General features: G+C 46.3%; 1 protein-coding gene across 2 annotated transcripts in view; it reads left to right on the forward strand.

Annotated features, from left to right (window-relative positions):
* The window catches only part of Apba1 (amyloid beta precursor protein binding family A member 1), a 65,442-nt gene that overhangs the window by 19,143 nt on the left and 25,164 nt on the right, over positions 1–21,135 (forward strand). For both annotated transcript variants that reach the window (XM_032891728.1, XM_032891727.1), the window contains exons 2-4: positions 12,100–12,195; positions 15,466–15,505; positions 17,209–17,354. In XM_032891728.1, the coding sequence (XP_032747619.1) occupies positions 12,100–12,195; positions 15,466–15,505; positions 17,209–17,354 (282 nt within the window). The remainder of the gene's footprint in view (positions 1–12,099; positions 12,196–15,465; positions 15,506–17,208; positions 17,355–21,135) is intronic.

The raw sequence follows: 21,135 nt of genomic DNA on the forward strand, positions 1-21,135 counted from the left end.
GCTCCCCCTCTTGTTGGCTCTGGCCCCACAGATAGATACGGTTGGTTTTTCAGCCTAATTTTGGGTCCTCAGTTGGTGTAGTCCAAGCCATGCTAACCACAAGGCAGTTCTTTTCCATCTGTCAGACCCCCCTCTCACTTGTGGCACACAGTGACAGAGCACAGTGACAGAGCATGCGGTCAGTGCAGGGTGGTATCCTGCCAGCAGCCTGCACCACTGGGACCAGGCCAGCAGATGATCAGACATCCCTAAGCTCTCCCCACACAGCCAGGTGTGTTCCGATCAAGGCCCGAAAGAACATTTTCAGCCACCTCCCTCCCCTCCCTTCACCACAGCTGGGCGCTTCTTCACAGGTTCTATAAACATAGCAGAGTCTGGGGTGTGTGAAAGTCTCTGGTAGCACCTCTGTGCTGAGTTTATTTTCCCCAGAAATAGTAGGTGCCGCTGACGGTGAAGGGTGGGCTAGATCCTTCTTGGAAATATCAGCTGACGCCACTGCGCCAATGACAGCCCTGGCCACCCGATGCCAAAGGGTTAACATGGAGGGTCAGGCACCCTGGAGGTGGTCACATCTCCTATTACCAGTTGCATTATTGACAAGGGCACCTGACACCACCAGAAGTGTCCCCCAAGTGGCACTGACATCAGGAGTGCACCGAAGCTCACAAGTGGATACACTAGGACGCTCGCCCTGCTGCCCGAACAGTACGTGCAAAGATGGAGAACTTTTGGATGTACCAATTTGAAAGTCATGAAGAAGAGGTACGTGCCCCTCGGGCTGCACCTGGGTATACTGACTGGCTTCATTCCTCTGCTTCTGGCCCGGCCAGACTGTAGGCTGCCCTCTGCATTTCCCTTGACAGTAGGGAGTCAGTGAGGAGAAGGCATTGCCCAGGATGGAGGAAAATGAGTTTGGAAGTGAATGGTGGCCTAGAGAGCAGGGGCCATTTTGTTCTTAGCCAGGACCTGGGGAAGCAATGCTTGTTGACGTATCTCTCCAGTGCTGCCTTTTATTCTCTGTGTTCTGATGGAGGAGTTCATCTGGACACTGCCCACCCAGGGCATACCCCAGGCTGTGGCATCTTTCACTGCCGAGGGCTGGTTTATATCAGTGGCTATTCATGCCTTTTGCACAGATAACCAGCAGCCTAGACAATGAGGTAGCGGGTGTAATGACACTCTAAGCCCTCTGGAAACGATAGCTCTCACCATGTCCAGCAGACGTGTTGTCAGACATTGTGAGTGCAGCTGTATCTCCTCCTTCGTTTTGGTTTGAGACAGGGGTGGGGGTTCTATACAGTTCAGGCCAGCCTCAAACTCACCACATAGTCCAGGGCATTCTCAAATCCTTTGTCCTTCCCATCTCAGCTCCTCAAGTACCAGGATCAGGGGTGTGCACCACCACAGCTGGCATGGTCACACGCACCTCAGTTGCCTCTCTTAATAGAAGTTTAAAGTGCCTGGGTTTTGCTGTCAGAGCCTAGGCAGGAAATCATGAGGTACCCATCGAGAGACGAATGGATTTGAAAGGGAAGTGAATGAAAGGCTTTCTCATTTGTCCAGTGTAAAGTATTTCACAAACATCAAGTGAGCTGTTTGGCGAGATACCCTGTTGACAAATGCAGCCTTATCAGGTGAAGGGTTGGTTTATCCTCAATAGGTGGTGTATGATTAGCCAGTTAATCTTTTGCCTTGAGAACATGGCTTTAAAAGCTTAGAGCTCTGGTGATACCGTCCAGCAAAAACAATTCTGTGTGCGTGTTGGTCCCATGATAAAATCATCTCCTGAGCTGAGTGCGGCCGAGCACGGCTCCCTAGAGTCCTGACAGCCTCCACACAGGTTTATGGGCTCTGAGATGGGAATGGAGGGTGTTGTCTGTGGGGAAAGAACAGAAATGCTTTGAGAAAGTGGGCTGGCGGTTCTCTCCAAGTATCCCGCCGGTATTAACTGAATCCATTATGAATGTATGTATAAAACACCTCATTAAGCTAAGCTATTATCGTCTTAATGACATAATTACGCTCATTCAATGCCTATGCTAACTTCACTGCTTCTCCACATTAAGGAAATACAAATGTGCCCTGATGATATCGTTTGAGTTATAGTACAGAGTGAGTAATCATGTACTTCTCAATCGGCCTCAGATTTCAGAAACGCGAACATACGTTGGGAAGAAGCTCATATCTGGGGCTCTTCAAAAATCATTCCACAGAGGAAGAAGGTTTGATTTAAAGGAACTCAGACACGTAGGGAAAGCAGCTACGTACTGATTCGGAGAAAGGGGTAAAGCCAGGTAAACACAGAGAGCTAAGCATAAATGGGAGCCCCATCTGGAAACGCTGGGAGTAGGAAGCCCCACAGAGTCTCAAAACGAGACTGAAGAACCGAAGTTTATGCCACGGCTCACCCCGTGTGCCCGCACCTTTGAAATCCCGCACAGAAAAGTACTAGAAGCAGGATGTTGTTCAGGCTGGGAAGGATTGAATGATGGCGTGCTCTGACGGTGTACGTAAAAGCAGCTTCTGTGAATACAGGGGCCTCTAGCGTCTGCCACAGTGCCCTACTCTCTCGGGAGATGGTTTGCAAGCAGGGGTGACAGACCCTCAAGAAAGAGTGGAGAGCCACGGATACTAATAACCATGTGTGTGCTCAGAACTTTACTCTGCTACACAAAACTCGTTTTCATCTGCTTTTCCAAATGATACAAGATAGGTGTCTGCATTTTCTATTCATCACATGTACTGAAATCCTGTTGTATATTTTATGAGGGCCTTTGTCTTAGGTACTTGGGAAAGAAACATGTAAATTAATTATAAATCCTGCCTTTGTTGTACTTATTAAAACATTATGCCAGAGTACTGTCACTGTATAATATACAAGGGAGAAAGTCAAGCAGTACACGAATGGCACAGATAAAATGCGTGTAAGACAGTCCAGAGGGAATCCTCTCACCGAAAGAGGACTGGGAAGATTGCACAGGAGCGATATTTAGAATGGGCCTCCCCATACACACGTAGAGTCCAGACAAGGAGCAGAAATCAAGTCACTGAGCAGGAACATGAGGTCATAGGTTGGAAACAGCCCATGGTGCTGTTTGGCTTAATGAAAAAGAGGTAGACCAGAGCGGCAGTCCTTTAACAAAGGAGTCAGAGCTGAGCTTCAGGGCGCCTTCGGCACTGAAATAGTCTGAAACTGCTGCTCCCCAGCGAAGGCAGTAGATTAAAGGCTTGCATTGGAACTGATTTGCTTGGAGATTTTTATGAAGAGAGAAAACAGGTCCCTGGTGAAGAAGACTTGTGAACTCTTACTATCCCATTTGGTATATCAGATCCTCAGTCACAGGGGCGGGGGGAGAGGGTGGAGAGGAAGGAAAAACAGAAAGGAAAACCCAGGCGTGTGTCTGAATTGTTCTTTATGGCTGAAATTACTAAGGAACTCAGTCCCCTAGTGGTTTTGGCCACTCTGTATACATTTTCAATATTTATTTTCTCCCCACCCTTCATTGAAGTGAATTCTTGTCCCTGAGTTTCTTTGTAAAGCACCAGTATTCACTCGGACTCAGGGCTGGGTAGAGCTAACAGACATCTTTCATAGGTGTCCTGACTCTGTGCTGTGCTGGGTCATCTGCACCAGGCTGTAATTAACAGGAGGAGGGCAGGCGGGCGTGGTTTGTAGATCAATCACTACAGTACTATCCTTTTCAACTTTCTCATCCTGAAGACCTTTCTTGCATGGAGAGCAGTGGATGTGCCACAAGTTATACCACAGCAGTTGCAGACACCCGCCCCCTAGCTGTAGCCACTAATGAGCTATTTTTACCAATATCCCATTAAAGTGCTGGAGCTTGCGAATTAATGTAGAGTCTTTGTGGTGTGGTTTTATGGAGGAGACTTCTGCTTCCTTTTTTGCTTTATCCATGAATGAAATTTTAATGAGGAAACAAAATGAGATGAAGAAAGTAGCCCATGGCTGTGCTGCCCATCAGTGTGCATTAGCCCAGCCAGTCCTTGCACTGGTCTCAGGGAGTGCGTCAGAACTGTCTTCCCACTTTCTCAGGAAGGGTCAGGGGATAGGCTCCCTGTCCAGCTCGGAGCTGAGTAGGCAGGACTAAACTCAGTCTCTTCTCTATTAGACACCAGAGCTTGAAAGTTTAAACACTTCATCATCCTAAAACGCACACACACACACACACACACACACACACACACACACACACACACACACAAATGCTCTTATGTATTTGGACATGATAAAAAATTAAAACAGCCCAGTCAGTTTTATGGGAAAATGTAAACCTTTACCATGAGTCTAGTATTTTATAAAGTGGGCCCTTAGTGTTACAAAGCCGGATCTCAGTAGCTTTGAGGACTCAGTGTAACATCTTATGAGTTAACCGATGTGTGCTTTACCCAATCATGGACTTGGAAGTCCCCAGAACAGTGCCGTGGCGTGCTGTGGAAGGAGAGAGTCTGCGCGGCCTCCGCTTCCTCTCACTGTGGTGCAGGGCTGCCTTCATCGCAGATGTCGTGTCCCATCTGCAAATCTTTGAAGGGAGGGGATGCAATTCACTTTTTAAAGGGAGCCATTGATCAGACAGCCTTCTCCATTTACAGGTGACTTTGTCAGCACGATCAGAGAAAAGATCATTTAAATTATGGGCACTTCGAGCTTTTGTGCTAAAAACAGGCCGAGTATCAATAACGAATTGATTATTTGCTTTGCAGTTCTGCAGGCTAAGTCCCAGAGTCTAGCACCCTCACCCGCCGAGGGCCTGTGTGCCATTACTAGCACGGCAGAAGGCAAGCGTGCACAGAAGAAAAGGAGGTTGAACTCTTGTCTGTTTTGGTTGATTTCTGTTGCTTTGATAAACAACATGATCAAAATAACTTGGGGGGAAATGAGGTTATTTTGTCAAATGCTTCTAGGTCTCCCTCCAGCACTGAGGGAAGTCAGGGCTGAAACTGGAGCTGAAGACACAGAGAAACGCTGCTTACCTCTGTCCAACTGGCTTTCTCATGCAGCCCAGAGGCCTCTGTCCTGGCACGGTACTATGCAAAGTGGAATGGACCCTCCTGTATCAATCAGCGATCAAGAAAGCACCCCATGGGCCAATCTGACTGAGGCACTCCCTCAGATGACTCTGGGCTATGGACACTGACAGACAGCTAAAGCTAAGGAGGAGGCCCTGTTTTCACAGTTAACCCATATCCCGGAACAGCCGAAACATCGCAAAGAACTGGTCATCTCATAAAGGTCTTGACATTAACACTGAGAGGTCGGGGGTTATCTTGGGGTCCCATTTGCAGCTTCTTCATCTCACAGATCACTTTTTTAAAGAGCTAGTGAGGAAAGTCAAGGACAGTTTTACTGGAATTGAAGAGGGAAAAAGGGCCAGGCAGGAAGAGAGAGATGGATAAGGGAAAGAGAAAACTACACGGTTTTGAGTTCGAGGTCAAGAGGCAAACAGGCCCAGCAGTCGTAGGCCTGCAGGCAGCTACATCATCCAGAGTGTGGAGCATCTCCAGATGGAGAGTGAGGACACATGGAGCGTCAAGACAGCCAGGCCTGTGACTCGCCTCAAGGAAAAGGAGCTGGAAGAAGGAAAAGACCGTTACAGTTTGGGTAGAGCTCAAACCCGCCAGGCTTAAGGTAAAGTCAATGAGCAGCTGCCAGAGGCTGTGTAAGCAGGCACCTCGTTAGGACCCAGCTATTCCCCCCAACTTATGTACCTTCTGGAGTACCTCGTGTCGTAGAGTTTCATGTAGCTTTTCTGAGGGGAATTTTCCTGTCCAGGTGATTGACAGACATATTTAGATTAACTCCTAAGAGAAGAGACAAGAATATGTCTCTGTAATCTTTCAGACAGTTTACATCTTCACCCAGGGCCAGATGTGAGTCAGGTCAGACCCCCTGTGTGTTTGCTGTTGCTTGTCTTGTTTGAGATAAGGTCTTACTGCGTAGCCTGGATGGACTGGCGCTTGCTGTCTAGAACAAGCTGGCCCTGAACTCACAAAGAGCTGGTCTGCCTCTACCTCCCACATGCTAGAATCACATGCATGTACTGACATACATTTTAATAAAACAAAAAGCCCAATTTTTTTTTTTTACTAAAAATATCGCCACATAACCGAAAAGATTTTTTTAAACCTTTAAGAAAGCCATAAACCTTTTATGCTTTAGGGAGGCAGTCTTTGCTGTAGTGGCCTGGACAGCACCCTTCCCTTCTTCCTTATGATGTTTTAAATCTTTAGGAGGGGCAATCTCGTTACTCATTAGAGGAGAGTCCTCTCTTCCATGGCCTTCGAGTCTGCTCGTTTCTAACTAGCTACCTAGCAAATCTTAACACTTCTTTTTCATTCTAAATTTAAGTGAAAAGTGTAGAGTAGAATTTTAGGAGTAAAGAACCATAATCTTTAATTTTACAAAAATCTCTCGAGGAGTGTTCTTTATAGCTCTTCCCATCTAAGCAACGGGCAGTGAGCGTGCTTACATGAGGATTTCTATGTAATGGCACCATCTTCTTGGGATCACCAGTATCTGACTCTTGTATATTATTTATATACTTTGTTGAACTATTATATTTTGCATATTTTTGTGGGTCACATTATGGTAATGTAATACATATAAACCATGTAGTAATCAAATTAGGGCAATAAGCATTTGCATTATCCAGCCATTAATTACTAAGTGTTGGGATCTCACACTCAGCTTCTCTGTGTATTATACACCGTTAACCCATAGTTACCTCACCTCACACTCAGCTTGCATATGTGTTATGCGCTGTTAGGCCATGGTTACCTCACACACTCGTCTGTGGATTGTAGTCTGTGTGTGCTCACTCACACCTGCCTAACTCCAGAGGAACAGTGGCTCCATCACTCTTACTGGAAACTTCCTGTCACCTTTCTCCGTGTCCTCCTCACTCTCTAGTGGCCTGAAATCCATTCCGTTCTTCTTGAAATAGGCATCATTGATTTCCACAAATGAGTTAAGAACATGTAGCATTTGTCTGTTTTATTTAACACAACCATTTTCAATTCGTTTTACGGTTCAGTAATATCCCACTGTATAAACATACCACATTTTCCTTATCTACTGAAGAACATCTGATTTGATCCTGTGTTGGGTGTGTATGTTTACAGCTTTTACGTTCTTGTAAACTGATCCTTTTATCAATGTAAAATGACATTCTTTGTCTCTGCATTTTTTTCATTTAAATTCTGCTTATCAAATATCACTATAATTATTCCTATTTGGTCAAGTACCGGTGTGTAGGGGGGAGGGAGGGAGGGAGAGGGAGAAAGGGAGGGTGAGAGGAAGAGGGGGGTTTCTAAGATTTCACTTTTAGACTTATGATTCTCTACTGGAGAAGTGAGTTTACTTTAATAAGTAAGTAGTCTTTTCTTTTTAACCCATCCATCCAGTCACGTTGATTGGAGAATATAATCCACTTACACTCAAGGTTGTTCCTGACAAGCATGGGCTCCTGCTGCTCTGCTAATTGCACAGGGCTGGCTTTTTAACTTTGTTCCCCTTCACATCATAAAGCCTTCCTGTCCTGCTGAGGTTTAAGTCTGTCTGCCTGTGATGCATCTCTCCTTTTGGTAAGCTTTGTGTGTGCCCAGATGTCGTCATGGCAGTAAGTACCCTTCGTTTTCACAGTAGGGTCCCCTAAGTACTTCTGGTCTTCAGGTGATCTGTCCTCTCTGTTCCTGTCTGGGCGTAGTTCTTGGGGCAAGGGTTTCTCCTCCCATTCTCTTGGGGTCAGTCAGTGGTGAGGTTTCTGTGAAGCAACCTACTGTGAGTCTGAGGGACTGTCCCTTACATGTGACTCTTCTCTTGCTATATTTTTAAAGGTGTATTTATTTTTATGTATAGGATCCCCATTACAGACCATGAGGTTGTGAGCCACCATGTGGTTGTGGGAATCAAACTCAGGACCTCGGGAAGAGCAGTCAGTGCTCTTAGCTACTAAGCCATCTCTAGTCCCCTTCTCTTGCTATTATAAGATAACTTTGTCATGTGTGCTTGTCATTTTGACTCCAGTATGCTTTGGTGAAGGTCTGTTTTGGTTGGCTCTGTTGTCCTTTGAGTTTCCGGAACGGAATGTCTGTGTGTCTCTAAAGATTTGAGAGCTTTGGGAGCATTTTCCCATGAAAATTATTTTTCAGCATCTTTCCTCTTTATCCAGTTCCCATGATGCAAAGGTGTTTTCATCTAATGGTTTCCCATGTTTTTCCTAGAGCTTCCTCAACCTTGTACGATGTTTTTAAGTTTTTGTCTGACCGAGTGACTTCTGAGAGGACTTCTGTCCTCAGATCCTGAGATGCCGTCTTCCGCCTGATATGGAGCGTCCTGTGGGTCTTTCACGTCACCGACCGAAGTGTTTACTCTCAAGCTTTCTCGCTGGTTCTCTCTGTCCTTTGTCCTGGGTGAACTCTCCTGAGTTGCCCTTCTCGTTTCCTATCCCATTCGTGTCTCACTGGGTTTCCTCAGGGTTGCTGCTTAGTTTTGTCTCTGTGGTTGTGTTGTTGTTGCCTGTTTGTCCGTTTGTGGGCATTTTATAGGTTTCGTTTGCACAGACAGCTATTTTTCTGGATAGCTATTCTTCCTTGCGAGCACCATGTTCCCTTTCATGTTTCTTGCGTCTGGATGATGTCTGCACATCTGGCATAACATTCTATTTTCTTCACATTTTATAAATAGCTTCTATAGGGAAAGACATTTCTGTTTAGATGAGATGTAAGAAAGACATCAGTTGTGTGGGTTCCTTTGAGTTTGGCGATAGTGGATTCCAAAGCAGTCTTTGATTTTCTTTTCTTTGATTGATGTCAGCAGTGTCTGTGTTATGAGGGGTCATGACACAGGCTTCTGTATGTGTCTGGGGACTCTACGGTGGCAGCTTCCATAGTTTTGGTGGTGTGGGAGGTGGGGAGGACAGGACTGTGCATACCCTTCAGGGGCAGACTGGTGACGTTGACTTCAGCAGCAGCAGCAGCAACAACAACAACAACAACAACAACAACAACAACAACAACAACAATGCTTCCTCTGCAGCCACAACCCATGGAGAATCCTCCAGGATTCTCAGGCAGTGAACGGGAGATGCTGGGCCTGATGGAGAGCCATAGACTGGACCTGGGCCTCCCTTGGCTCACAAGATGAACACATGGGTACTAGCATCTTTGCTGTACATACTCCGCTTTCCAGCATTCAGTCTGTGAATTATCAAATCACATTTGCTTCCTACCCTTCCTCTCACTTGCCTGAGTTGAATACCGGGAGACTCTAGCACAAATCTACCTCGATAATATTTCTTCTTTCCTCTTACATGTCAGTGGCCAAAGCTTGCCTCTGATACATTCTTTGAAAGTGAAACCTATGATCTAGCTTCTTTGTACTTTCTAATTTATTTTAAGAGTATACCCACCAGGAAGGTTCTGAAGCAGGCATTTGAATACCTTTGTTTCAGCCCTGTAAGAGCTGTATCTGTTTGAAGGGGCTTGTGCTTGCTTGCCTTGGTCAGCAAGTGGCAAATTTGTAGCTCTGTATGTCAAAAGAACTTCACTGGGGCCCAAGTTAGAGTCATCTGCACAGGAAAAATAGATTTCTAGCACTCAGGATGAGCAATGAATATTCTACATAGAGAAGCAGAGGAGGACTCGCCATTCACTGCTATAAGACGTCATCCCAAGGAGGCAGTGGGCAGCCTTGTTCCATTTCTCCTTTCAGTGCGGGATAGAAGCAGTCTAACCAGTCCTTTCCTCATGCCTCCCTTTGCTAAGTACCTAACTACTTCAAAGGCCTGAGCCTAGACCCTTGTATGATAATGGGGACGGGATCCCTACTGCTTAAGAGCTCTTGGGAATTAGGTACACACATAAACAAATTTTAATACAAACTAGAGCAATTTCACAGGGGAGAGATGAGCTGTGCTTGGCATCTCAGCCCCATGAGAGGCTTGCTTCTGAACTGAGCATTAAGTGGAGCAGAAGTTGAAGGAACCATGTGGGTGGAGGAAACATCTGAGCCCATGCATGGGCCACAGGTGCCTAGGAGAAGTGGGTGCCTGATAAGGTCAAGGTGAGTGCATAGAAAACATTGATCGAGGGAATGACCAACAGACTCATATCCTCCTCTTCCCCAGCATTCCCTGGTGGGCACCCCACACTAGCCATACCTACCTATTCTGTCTTCTACCTCCCTGCCCACTGTCCAGATAGCCTGTCTTCCCACACCACAGGAGGGTAGTCCAGTGCCCACAGGGTGGTAAGAAGACTATTTGTAGAACGTTTGGAGTAGAAAAATAAAGAAATGGGAAATACGGGGGCGTCTTGTCAGGTAGTTCCTTGTGAGTTGTCCATGGCCCTGAAAGTAAGCAATTCAAGAAAACCCCACTGTAGCAGCTTCCCTCACTCCACATGTTAAAGGTTTTGGGACAGAGAAAATTTCTTTGGAGAAAGGAATCAAGCCAAAAATATCAAAATAATCTTTTTCAGTATGAAAAACTAGGGAGATTTAAGGCATTAAATTCTCATCCTTTCTCACATTAATTTTGAGTGGACCAATTGCTAAATTGGGGAGCACCCAGGAAAGTTCTCCATGCTTCTTTTGAAAGGCTCACAAAGCTGCTTTATTGTGGTCAGGGGCTACGGGTCTAGGATACATTGTATCTGCTATCACCTTCTGTTTGCCCTCCTGGCTTGACTGTGGCAACAGATGTCTCAGTTTCACCTTGTAAGGGACTCATGGGCCCCTCGTCTCCCTGAGTAGAATCAAGTAATAATATGACCAGAGACTGGTATGGTGACTCATAACCTCTTAGCTGAATACTGTGTTGCATGATGTCATCTTTTAGTGCTCTGTATTTTTTTTTTTTTTTTTTTTTTGTAATTCAGACTTTTGGGGAAGTTCTCCCCTAATTTTGGATAATGCCCACTGAAGTTTTCCTGTCTGATAACATGCCCTGTTCCTGCCTCCAGCACTACTCTGCTGTTTGTGACCCACTCTCCTTTCCTGTGCAAAGATCTTTTACTGACCTCTCTGTGCTTAACCTTCTCTCCCACCCCCAACCCCAACCCCCAGAAAAGGGCCAGCTGCAAAAAGTCAGTGCTACTTTGTTTGCCCAGAAATTTGCCTTCCCATTCTCTACCTTCCTGGGAGAGCACACCCTACATGTTTCTTCTCATGGTACATGTGGGCTCTCAGATGTCACCCACAGCCAGGAAACACCACACTCTAGCTCTCCCCGATACATCACTACCCAAAAATGCCCCTCATCTCCCAAGACTCCAGGAGTTCAAGGAACTTTCTGGTATCTGGTATATAGTGGGGTGTGTTTCCAGGTTTGTATTTGTCTCATTGCTTGCTTGCTTGTTGTTGTTGTTGTTGTTGTCGTCGTTGTTGTTGTTTTGGGGTTTTTTTTTGGTCATTCGCTCAGCACATACTTACTGGGGTACTAGCTGTGTTCTATGTGCAAACCCACATTTTGTGTTCACGGCTCGTACCCGTCTGTGCCCGCCTACAGAGGCACACCATACCAGCATGCTACCCAGAACTGTTGATCTAGGCCTTGTTTTCAACCCTGTTATTTGACAAGGGAGTTTCTACACCATGCTGGCGCAATCCAAACGGTGTGGTTTGAAAGTTGGGTTTTCAGCAGCCCATGAGTTGAAAGAGACAACATGTAGACTTGTGAGCAGACAAGAAAAAGCACAATGGGTCACATTCAGGTCATCTTGTGACGTTTGAAAATTTGTATTCTAAGAGTCTAACTTTCACTAAGAAAAGTTAATGAAAGTTATACAATTAACATGTTGTATAATACCCTTAAGACTTTATGTTTGATGCCTACTGTAAGTCTGTATTTTCTTTAAATTATTAGCCTGCGGGAAGAAAAAACAATCTCGAAGCTGTAAAACTCCTTTGAAGAGATGGAGTTGAAAGCTTGCATGGCCAGGCCTGCTCCATGCAGTTGGCAATTCTTGCCAAAAAGGCTTCTCCCTACTGCAGTCCTCTCGGGGCACTTGTCCTCTGTGCAACTTGATGTCACAGCCCTCAGATCCTCACTGCTGTCTGTCCTTCTTGCTGTCTTCCAGTCTCCGTCTCCTGGCAGTTCCTCACCCCTGGGTGCTGAGTCATCAATCACACCCCTTCATCCCGGTGACCCCACGGAAGCCTCCACTAATAAAGAGGTAAGGCGCCATCTTCGTGGTCCCTTGCCTGCCATGCTTCACCCCAGTAGGGCTTTATTGTTTTCACCTCAGCCCCTCCTGATGGAACCCACTCTGAGGAGTAGTTCTCCTCTGCTGTGGGCCTGCCGTTTGTCAATGACTGCTGTGGTTGATCTGTCCAGTTGCGTAGTCACAGGCCACAACATTGAATATGAGAATTCGCATCCTTGGGCTCGCATCCCAGTGTTCAGTGCCTTCTGCAGCTGGTTACAGAACTTTTATATCACAGGAAGTTCCGCTGGACATTGAACCTCAAAACTATCTACCAGCATCTTTTTCCAAAGGAACATTCTGTGATGAAGGAATGATCCACTTCTGTATTGTCAGGGGTATTCACCAGCCTCTGGTGCCCAGAGAGCTCTTGAAACATGGTCAGTAGGACTTGGAAACTTAAATTCTCATTTTAATCATAGGCTAGGGGCTACTCAACAGGGAAGCTGTAGGGTGTCCCCTGAGGACAAGTTGCCATACTCAAAGGGGACACACTGAACACTTCAGAAGAAGTGACAAAGTATGGCTAAGATTTCTGGGGCTCAAAAGGTGTTTTTCACTGAGCAGGGCCACTGCCTCCATTAGGACCCAATGCTCTCCTATCCCAAGGTGATGGGTTCTACTTAGTGGGGAGCCACACCAGGTGGATGTTTCCCAGTGACTGTGTGGGCACATGTCAATCCAGCAGTAGATGCTCCTTCCTCAGCCCTGAGATGTGGTAACGAGGAATGTCTCACACTGCCTCACTGTGCTAACAATTTTGTGTTGAGTCACCTGAGAAAGTCAAAGCATTATTTTAACCCTAGTAACAGATCGTTTAATGTGTGCTACTCATGAGAGAGGGCTATAGTTTTTATTAAAGTTTTCTTCAGGTGATACTAACATTAGACTAGATATGTGTTTTGTCCCCTGGTCTTTTTAGAGCCTCTGGAGCATGGGTGGCAGGGCCCTGGTTTCTGCCGGCCCCTTTTGCCATTCTTTGAAAGTCTGTTCACAGCGCATCAATGGGTAAGAAGGAAGGGGTGACTGGTGCAGGGCCAGCAATACTAACGGAGGTTAGAAATCATCAATCGTTGGAGGTATTCCAGGCACCAGACTGAGCAAGTCAGAGGCTGTATCTCTTAGGAGCCTTTTAATGGTTCTGTCCTCACGTGTGGGTTCTGAAATTTAGAACTTGGATACCTTAGCTGAGACTACACTGCTCAGCCATGGTTTGAATCGAGAAGTCACATGACCCCTAAAAAAACCTTGAAGTTGCAGCTTCAATGTCTTTGGTTGTTTTTGTTGTATCTGAGAAAGGGTATGTTGCTGTATAACCCAGGTTGTCCTTGAACTCACAAGCCTCTTGCCGCTTCCTGTCCAGTGCTGGAATTACAGGTGTTCCCTACCACATTCAGCCTAGCTTTTCATGTGTTGAAAGCAACTTTATTAATGCTTTCTAAGGGTGACTGATGTTCATCTCCATCCACACGTGAGAAGGCAGGTCTAAGCAGGCGTCTGAATATTAAGCTTTCAATTATGCATCGGCTGTAGCAAGTAAGATAGATGTGTTAGCCTCCCAGTTCCTACAAGGCTTGGCCCATGGTTCTGCATATCTTTAGAAATAACGATGGAAATATTATGTATGCAATCGAGATCCTTACATTTTACAAAGCTGTCTTTTAAGTATTACCCCAGAAACGGAATTGATCGTGAGCTAACAAATGGAACATGCGTGAGTTGCCTACCGTCGTCTCTCTGAAGTAATTCTTCTGAAGCTTCTGCTAAAACAGGTTTTAGAATTCAGAGACTTGTCCTAGTAGCCCAAGAAAACTGAATTGTCTTTGTAAAGATACCTGGAAACTAAGCTGTTTCGATGAGGCCCAGTGACTTCTCGTTATCCTAGAACATTGAGGACGAGGGCAGGGAGAGGGATGGGAAATGAGCCGGTTGACCCCTGTGAAGAACTTAGCTGCTCCTGCATAGCATGAGGTCTCCTCGCCTCATACACCGTGCAGTTTCCACCAATGCACTAGCAGCTGGGAGCTTTAGTCTTTGGTAACCAAGAGACCCAATTTCTTTGGTGTTTCATCCCAGTGAGCACATTTTCAGGGGCCTGTGCAAAGCTGCCCCGTGTGGTCTGCCATGCAGTCAGTTTGGAATTCCTGTCACTGCCCTGAATGATGAGGTGCTCCCAGTTTTCCACATAAAACAGTTAGCATGCCATGTTAGAGTCCTCTGCCTGTTAGGAGTAACACCCTAGTCCTCACCCACAGCCTGTATCTAACCCATCAGGTACGCCAGAGCATGCCATCATCTATCGGATCAGTGTGCCGAACAAATGTCTGTCCCCAAAAAGCACATGTCAGAGTGATCACACGCCCCCACAACAAATCCTAGACATGAAAATCTAAGCCCTGCAAAGCCTACCTTTTGCCCATCGTAGGTGCTTCCTTTTGAACAGGAGCTCCCTTGGGTGCCCCACACGTTTCAGCTCCAGGTGCTTGTTATCATTTGAAACAGAAATGCGTTCCTTGCTCTTCTCATGCAGGGTGGTTTCTAGCATGTATTCCTCGAGAGGAGCCTCTGGCAAGCTTTTCCCCTTGGCATGCTGGCCTTTAAACTTCCACAGGTTATAGGTGTCTAGCTCACCTCATCCAGAGCTGTTAAGGCTGACCTCCTTAACATATGCAATGGCACTTAAAATTCAAGGACTGATAACGGTTTCCGCCTGCCCTCTCATTCTTATTCTAAAGAAACACAAGTCTATGATTTACAGAATGGAAATTGCCGATCTAAATGAACCAGTGGGAGAGAAAAAGGTATAAGAGTTTATCTTCCTTTCAGTGGCTACCCTTGTGTCAGGGACCTAAAGAAAATTTGCCAGGGAGTCCTAACATTCAGAGCACACAGTCGTCACTGGCGCATTTAGTACGGAATAGTTTTCCACACTGAGTACATTCGTTGGATGTAAAGTACAGTCTTCATTGCTGATTATGCATTTTTAAAGCTGGTAAACACCTCTGCACTGTGAGGCATTTTGATCCCTTCAGACTTGAGCGAGCAGTCCTGGGTCTTAGGTAACCTTAGCAGTCAGTGCATGTATTTATCCATGCCTCACTCTCTCCAATGAAAACTGTCGATAACTGGTTAACAAATGCCACCGGTGATGTATCTCGTTTTTATGTTACATGGACACTTGTGCTAATGTATGCTTAATCATTCTCTGCCCGCTTTGAAACTTCTTTGTCTTAATTACAGTCAAGAAAAAGCTTGGCTTCATTCCCAACCTACGTTGAAGGTAAGAACTGAAGAGAAAAATATTGAGTACTGGGGTCACTCGTGAATCTTTGAGCGTTTGTAGGCACTGGGTGTATAAGAACATAATGGGAAAGACCACAAACGTGCCCTTCCTGAGTATCTTAGACTAAAAGTATAGTAAGCATGAATCCTTTGTTCTCATTACAGACCAAGGGTAGAGGGTGGGGGCGAGCCAAGCAGTCAAGCAGTGCCCCAGGTATGTCACGAAGGGCCTGACAAACTTCCTGAATATGTTTTCCCCCCTCCATCTTTATTAACTTGGGTATTTCTTATTTACATTTCAATTGTTAATCCCTTTCCTGATTTCCCCCACTCTCAACAATGGACAGGTCATGGAAACAGAAATTAAACAGAGACATAGACAGACTAAGAGAAGTCATGAACCAAATGGTTTAACCAAATCTGTTTTTTAACCACAATCCTAGTTGTTTGAAAGTGAATAGGATGCTGGGCAGTGGTGGCATATGCCTTTAATCCCAGCACCCGGGAGGCAGAGGCAGGAAGATCTCTGTGAGTTCAAGGCCAGTGTGGTCTACAGAGGGAGTTTCAGGTCAGCCAGAGCTACAGAGAGAAACCCTGTCTCAAAAGAAATAAACAAAGTGAATAAGTTAAGTTTGTACCCTGGCCAGGAGTCTTTCATGGGTAGCAACTCAAGGCAAGCTTGACCATTAAAAATGAAAATAAAAATCTCTTGAGACTAGCCCTACAAGAGGGAAAGTAAATTGTTTCCACTTAACGCTATTTTGTTTCTAGAACCTGAGCCTTCACGGTGGGTTATATTTCAGTCTCCTCAGAATTATCCTTCAAGTCAAAGAAAATACAGGTTTTACTTGTGATTAAAATGTCTGTCTTTAGTGAACCTGTTATACTTAATAGTTGCTGACGTGCTTTAATTTGGGCTGTGGATCATAGGTGCTGGTTATTACAATCAGATCCCCCTCTATTTAAAGCCGAGATTTGATTTAGTAGGGTAGGGAGTGAGAACAGCAGACAAGGAAATATGATTTTCCTTGGGATTGATCTCTACGTGGAGCCAGGAGCATCATGGTCTATCGGCAATGTTGGCAGCAGTGGGACCATGGCTTTGTGGTGATGTTACCAACTCACAGTCTGATGCCACTTACAGGAAGGAAATACCCCCCGTTTTCTTCATGTACGAAGTGTGATTCCTCCATCAGAGTCCAAACAGAGGAGGAAATTTTGAGTGGGTAAAAAGGAAGTAGGAAGTGTCAGGAAATGGTGTTTTCTATTACAGCTTTCTGCTCCTCTAAGCCATTCACCCAAGCAAACACAGTTTATAGACACACGTGACAGGCATGAAAGTCAAAGACAAGTATGGCATGGCCCCCATGCCAGAGAGCGCATCCTCAGGTTCCCAGTACTGTTGTTGGGGAAGGGAGGAATTGTTTCACCTAAGGCCTCACACGTGACAGGCAGTGCCTAACAGGCAAACTTTGAACAGACGGTCTCAGCCACCCAAGCACCTAGGATTACAGGCCTAGCTAAGAGATATTTCTTTTTTACTTTGGACTGTGATTCATATTTAAATAGTCATTTCTCATAGTAAATGATTTTAAGATGTCTTAGACCAGCAGCTAGACCACATAAGTAAACAGTGAACATGGGGGTTGGCATTGGGTACCCCCTCCATGACATCATTCACTATGGCTCTATGTGTTACAGTTCCTGGACCCTGCGACCCTGAAGACTTGATCGATGGAATTATTTTTGCTGCCAATTACCTTGGTTCCACTCAGCTACTCTCAGACAAAACTCCCTCCAAAAATGTGCGCATGATGCAGGCCCAGGAAGCAGTAAGCCGGATCAAGGTGAGGGGGTCTGCGGGGGCTGAGGTGATGGCGGGGGCTGAGGTGATGGGTGGCTGGAGGTACTGAGCAAGCAGCATCAACCCTCAGCTCATAGAGGCTGGACTAAGCTGTCGCCAGCAGAGCTTATTCCTGCCTAACTAAAACCCAAGTCGTTATGTATAAACACTATTGAGATTGCTCTTGAGAATAAATCCCCCGTCCATGGACTTTGCTCTTTATGCTTCTAAGGTGAAGTTCCAGAACTGGCTTTCCACTGACAACTAGAAGCCATTGATTGGAGCAGTCCTCTGTTAGGTTCTATTCACACTGCCTCAATTCCAGTAAAATGAACTATTTGATTAAATCTTAACTTGGGTAGTCTGAAGAAGTCAAGCAAATCCTAGTTTAAACTAGTTTGAACACAGTCACGATCTCTTCAAATTAGTTTTATCAAGACTTAAAGGAGAAGGCCAATTGGATACGTGGAGAGCCAATTTCATCGAGCCTCAGTAGCCTTCACAAGTAGATTGAGCTACTCAAAATCAGTCTGTGGATGCAGACCTCTGGACTCTCCGCCGTAATGCCACCTAGAGTCACAGACACACCAGGATAGCAGGGATGCTGACTGTGCACGCAAACCGTCCAAAGTCCCCCAGCCGTCAGCACGTGAAACACTCCGCAAACCGGCAGGGTGAGAGGTTAGGATTCACCAGTTCATTTCTTTTCTCGTTTCAAGTAGTTAAGACTGAATTTTCTCTGCCCCGCTCCTCTGGTACCATAGAACCTGGTGCTGGTGTGGTTATATAAAGTGAAAAAAGGACAAGAGAAGGAAGTGAGAAGCCTTTATCTGTGGAGAAGAAAAGAGGATCCTTGAGCCCTGTCTTACGTAGGATGATAGGGGAAGGTAATGGTGGAGGAAGGGAGTCCCTTATGCCTAACCACAGAGCTCAGAGGGAATAAACCAGCCAATAGAGGCACCAGGAATCAGGAAGAGGGGATGTCAGATGTGGAAGGCCACAGGAGTACCCTAGAGGTTAGAAGGGAAGGAGATGCATGCCTGAGAGAAACCATCTGAAAGGAATCAAGATTTACTGTAGCTGATGGTTTCAGAGGCCTCAGCCCATGTTGGATATGAGGCAAAGGAGCCTAGAGCCACAGTGCTCACCTCATTGAAACAGACAGAAAAGCCACATGCCAGTCCTCCCTTCAAACACCCTCCCCAGCACCCACCCGTGTACTTTCCGAACCGCTTGCTGTCTCTCAGACCAATCAAGAATCAACAATAACCATCATAAGCTCCTCTCTTCTCAAGCTAACACTGTTAACACACCTGTTCACGCCATAATCAATGAAGAAAACAATGAGGATGTTGTTAACTCTCCCAACTCTCCCTGGTACACTAGACAAGCCCTCAGCTATGAGTCGCTGTGAAAAGCAGGTTAAACACGTCTAGCGCACAATGACTCGGGATAAACATCGCCATTCCAAAAGGGAAGAGCAGGAAAATGACAGGAAGGAATTGAACAGTTAGACCCAGACCCCAGCAGCTAACAAAATCCTGTAGCCTCCTGTCCAGCGTCTGGAGGAATGAGGTGTTATAAATGAGCTTCACAGGTCCTGGGCAGCGTCCCCCTGCAGCCCGACCAATGGCGGCCCACAAGGTTTGTCTCAGAAGGCTGGAGCTTCACAGGCTCGTATTTCCTGTTCTTGCATCTGCTTTTCTAGCATCTCCATTTCATCACTGTCTTCACCCTCCTATTTTCACACACCTCGAGGGCTCCCCACAAACCACTGTCACATGGGCAGCACCATGTGACACCAGCCCAAGCAGTAGCTGGACCTCCTTGGGTCATGGCTACAGGAGCCTCCGAATGTCTGGGCAGCTGAGGCACAGCAAAGTGGTTCCTATGGCATCAACTTCCTATGTATCCGTAGGCACGCAGAGCACGCAGCAGCCTTCTCTATCCAGGGAAAGCCTTTCAAGTCAACTTCTCACCTCACTAAACCCACAGTGAACAAGATCTCGCTGCTTCCTGAGGTGCCTTCAAGGCGTCTTGTACTATAACAAAGTACTTCTCTTCTGCCGGGGGCTCACTGTTTAGAAACCCTGCCTTCCATAACTCAAACTTTTCTTGGACTTTAAACCAAACTGCAAGGTTTTCATGTCTTCCCACCCTGCCTCTACTCCCCATTCTAACCGTAAACCTGACCCAGAGCGACAGCTGTATCCATGCAGAGGGCTGAACGGAGGCTGTCTTAAAACTCCCTCTGCCAGATTTCAATAGAGCCTAACACAAAGTCTTGGCATATGGACAAAAGCTAACACAAATGGCCGCTGGTCCGGCTTCCAAATAAAGTCCTCATTTCCATTTGAAACCCCATGAGCCGTTTTTACTGTCCGTGGTGTACTATCCTCGAGCTCTTGCCATCAGTACCCCTTAAGCCCCGAGGAGAGAATTCTGGGGATGCTAACACATATCTCCAGACTCCTCCCACAAACTGCCTTGTAATAAGGTTATCGTGAAGATAGCACCTCCCTGGGCACCAACTGTTCCTTTGTAAGTTGCCATGACAGTGCTCCAGAGGAAGAATTGGTTTCAGTTCACAGCTGCAGAGCCCAATGTCAGCTAGGTGTTGTTTCTGGGCTGTGTGGAGAAGAGCGCCATGGCAGGAGGGTGGAAAGAAGCCATGCTGCTTGCCCCTTGGCAGCCAGAAAGCAGACAGGCTGTAAGAGTGAGCGCTTGTCTATGCTGAAAAGCTGGCACCCACATCAGTAGAGACTAACCATGTCAGCCAGAGCTGCCTTTCCCTGCCCAGTGAGCAAAGACAGGAAGGTGCCTGGGCTCTATCACAAGTCCTGTCCCTAGATTAAATAAATAAGCAAGATTAAGCATCTTAAGTCTGTGCTCCCCAGGATGCTCTGCGGTGTTCCCTCACCCCTCTCATGGCTTCCTCATCAAGTGGCTTTCCATTGCACCCACTGCTGCAGCCTCCAAGTGTCAGTTGCTCTTGCGACAGCCTCACTTGTAAAGCAAACCGTTCTCTCTCAAGCTCAGAGCCATCCTCTCTTTTAACTACCGGTAGTAAGCTGTGACTTGAAGTTACCGTTGATATGTTAGGAATCAGGATGTGTGACCTAGGGACTAAGTAACAACTCCCTCAAAGGTGTCACTGCACTGATAGCAACCTTGGTGTTGAGTCTAACTTAACAGTTATCCCATGTGTCAGGCTCCATTCAGCCACTTCATCTGTGACACACAAACCTTGCCTGTGCCTTGAGGCCCCCTCATAATGTACATGTCTTACCTTAAAGTGAGCCTCTTCCAGGATGATGGAAAGCAGGGAAATGATCAGTGTTTTTAAGAGAAGCTCCTGCTACTCTCAAATGGGCGCCTTGCCCCTGACTCCCAACAGGGCAGCACCAGGAGAGCAAAGTAGCAGTTTGACCCTCCGGCTTTCTGGGCTTAGTGTTGCAGTCAACTTTTCACCACTGTGACTTCGCCCACTTGGACAAATACCCAAGATAAACAAAGGAAGAAGTATCTGTTTTGGCCCATGCTTGCACAAGTGTCAGCTCACAGGCACTTGGCTGTGTTGCTTTGGGTCAGTGGGGATTAATACATTAGGAAGTGCAGGGTAAGAGCAGGCTGCTCACTTCACAGTAGCCAGGAAGCGAGGAGAAAGGAAGGAGTTATGGCCCAGATAACCCCTTAAGGGCATACCCCCAATAACCCACTCCCTTCCATTAGACCCCATCTCCTGACGGTTCCAGCACCTCAGAGTAGCACGGGATGGTTACATG

This window comes from Rattus rattus, chromosome 2, assembly GCF_011064425.1.
Source record: "Rattus rattus isolate New Zealand chromosome 2, Rrattus_CSIRO_v1, whole genome shotgun sequence".
In the NCBI taxonomy this organism is placed as follows: domain Eukaryota; kingdom Metazoa; phylum Chordata; class Mammalia; order Rodentia; family Muridae; genus Rattus; species Rattus rattus.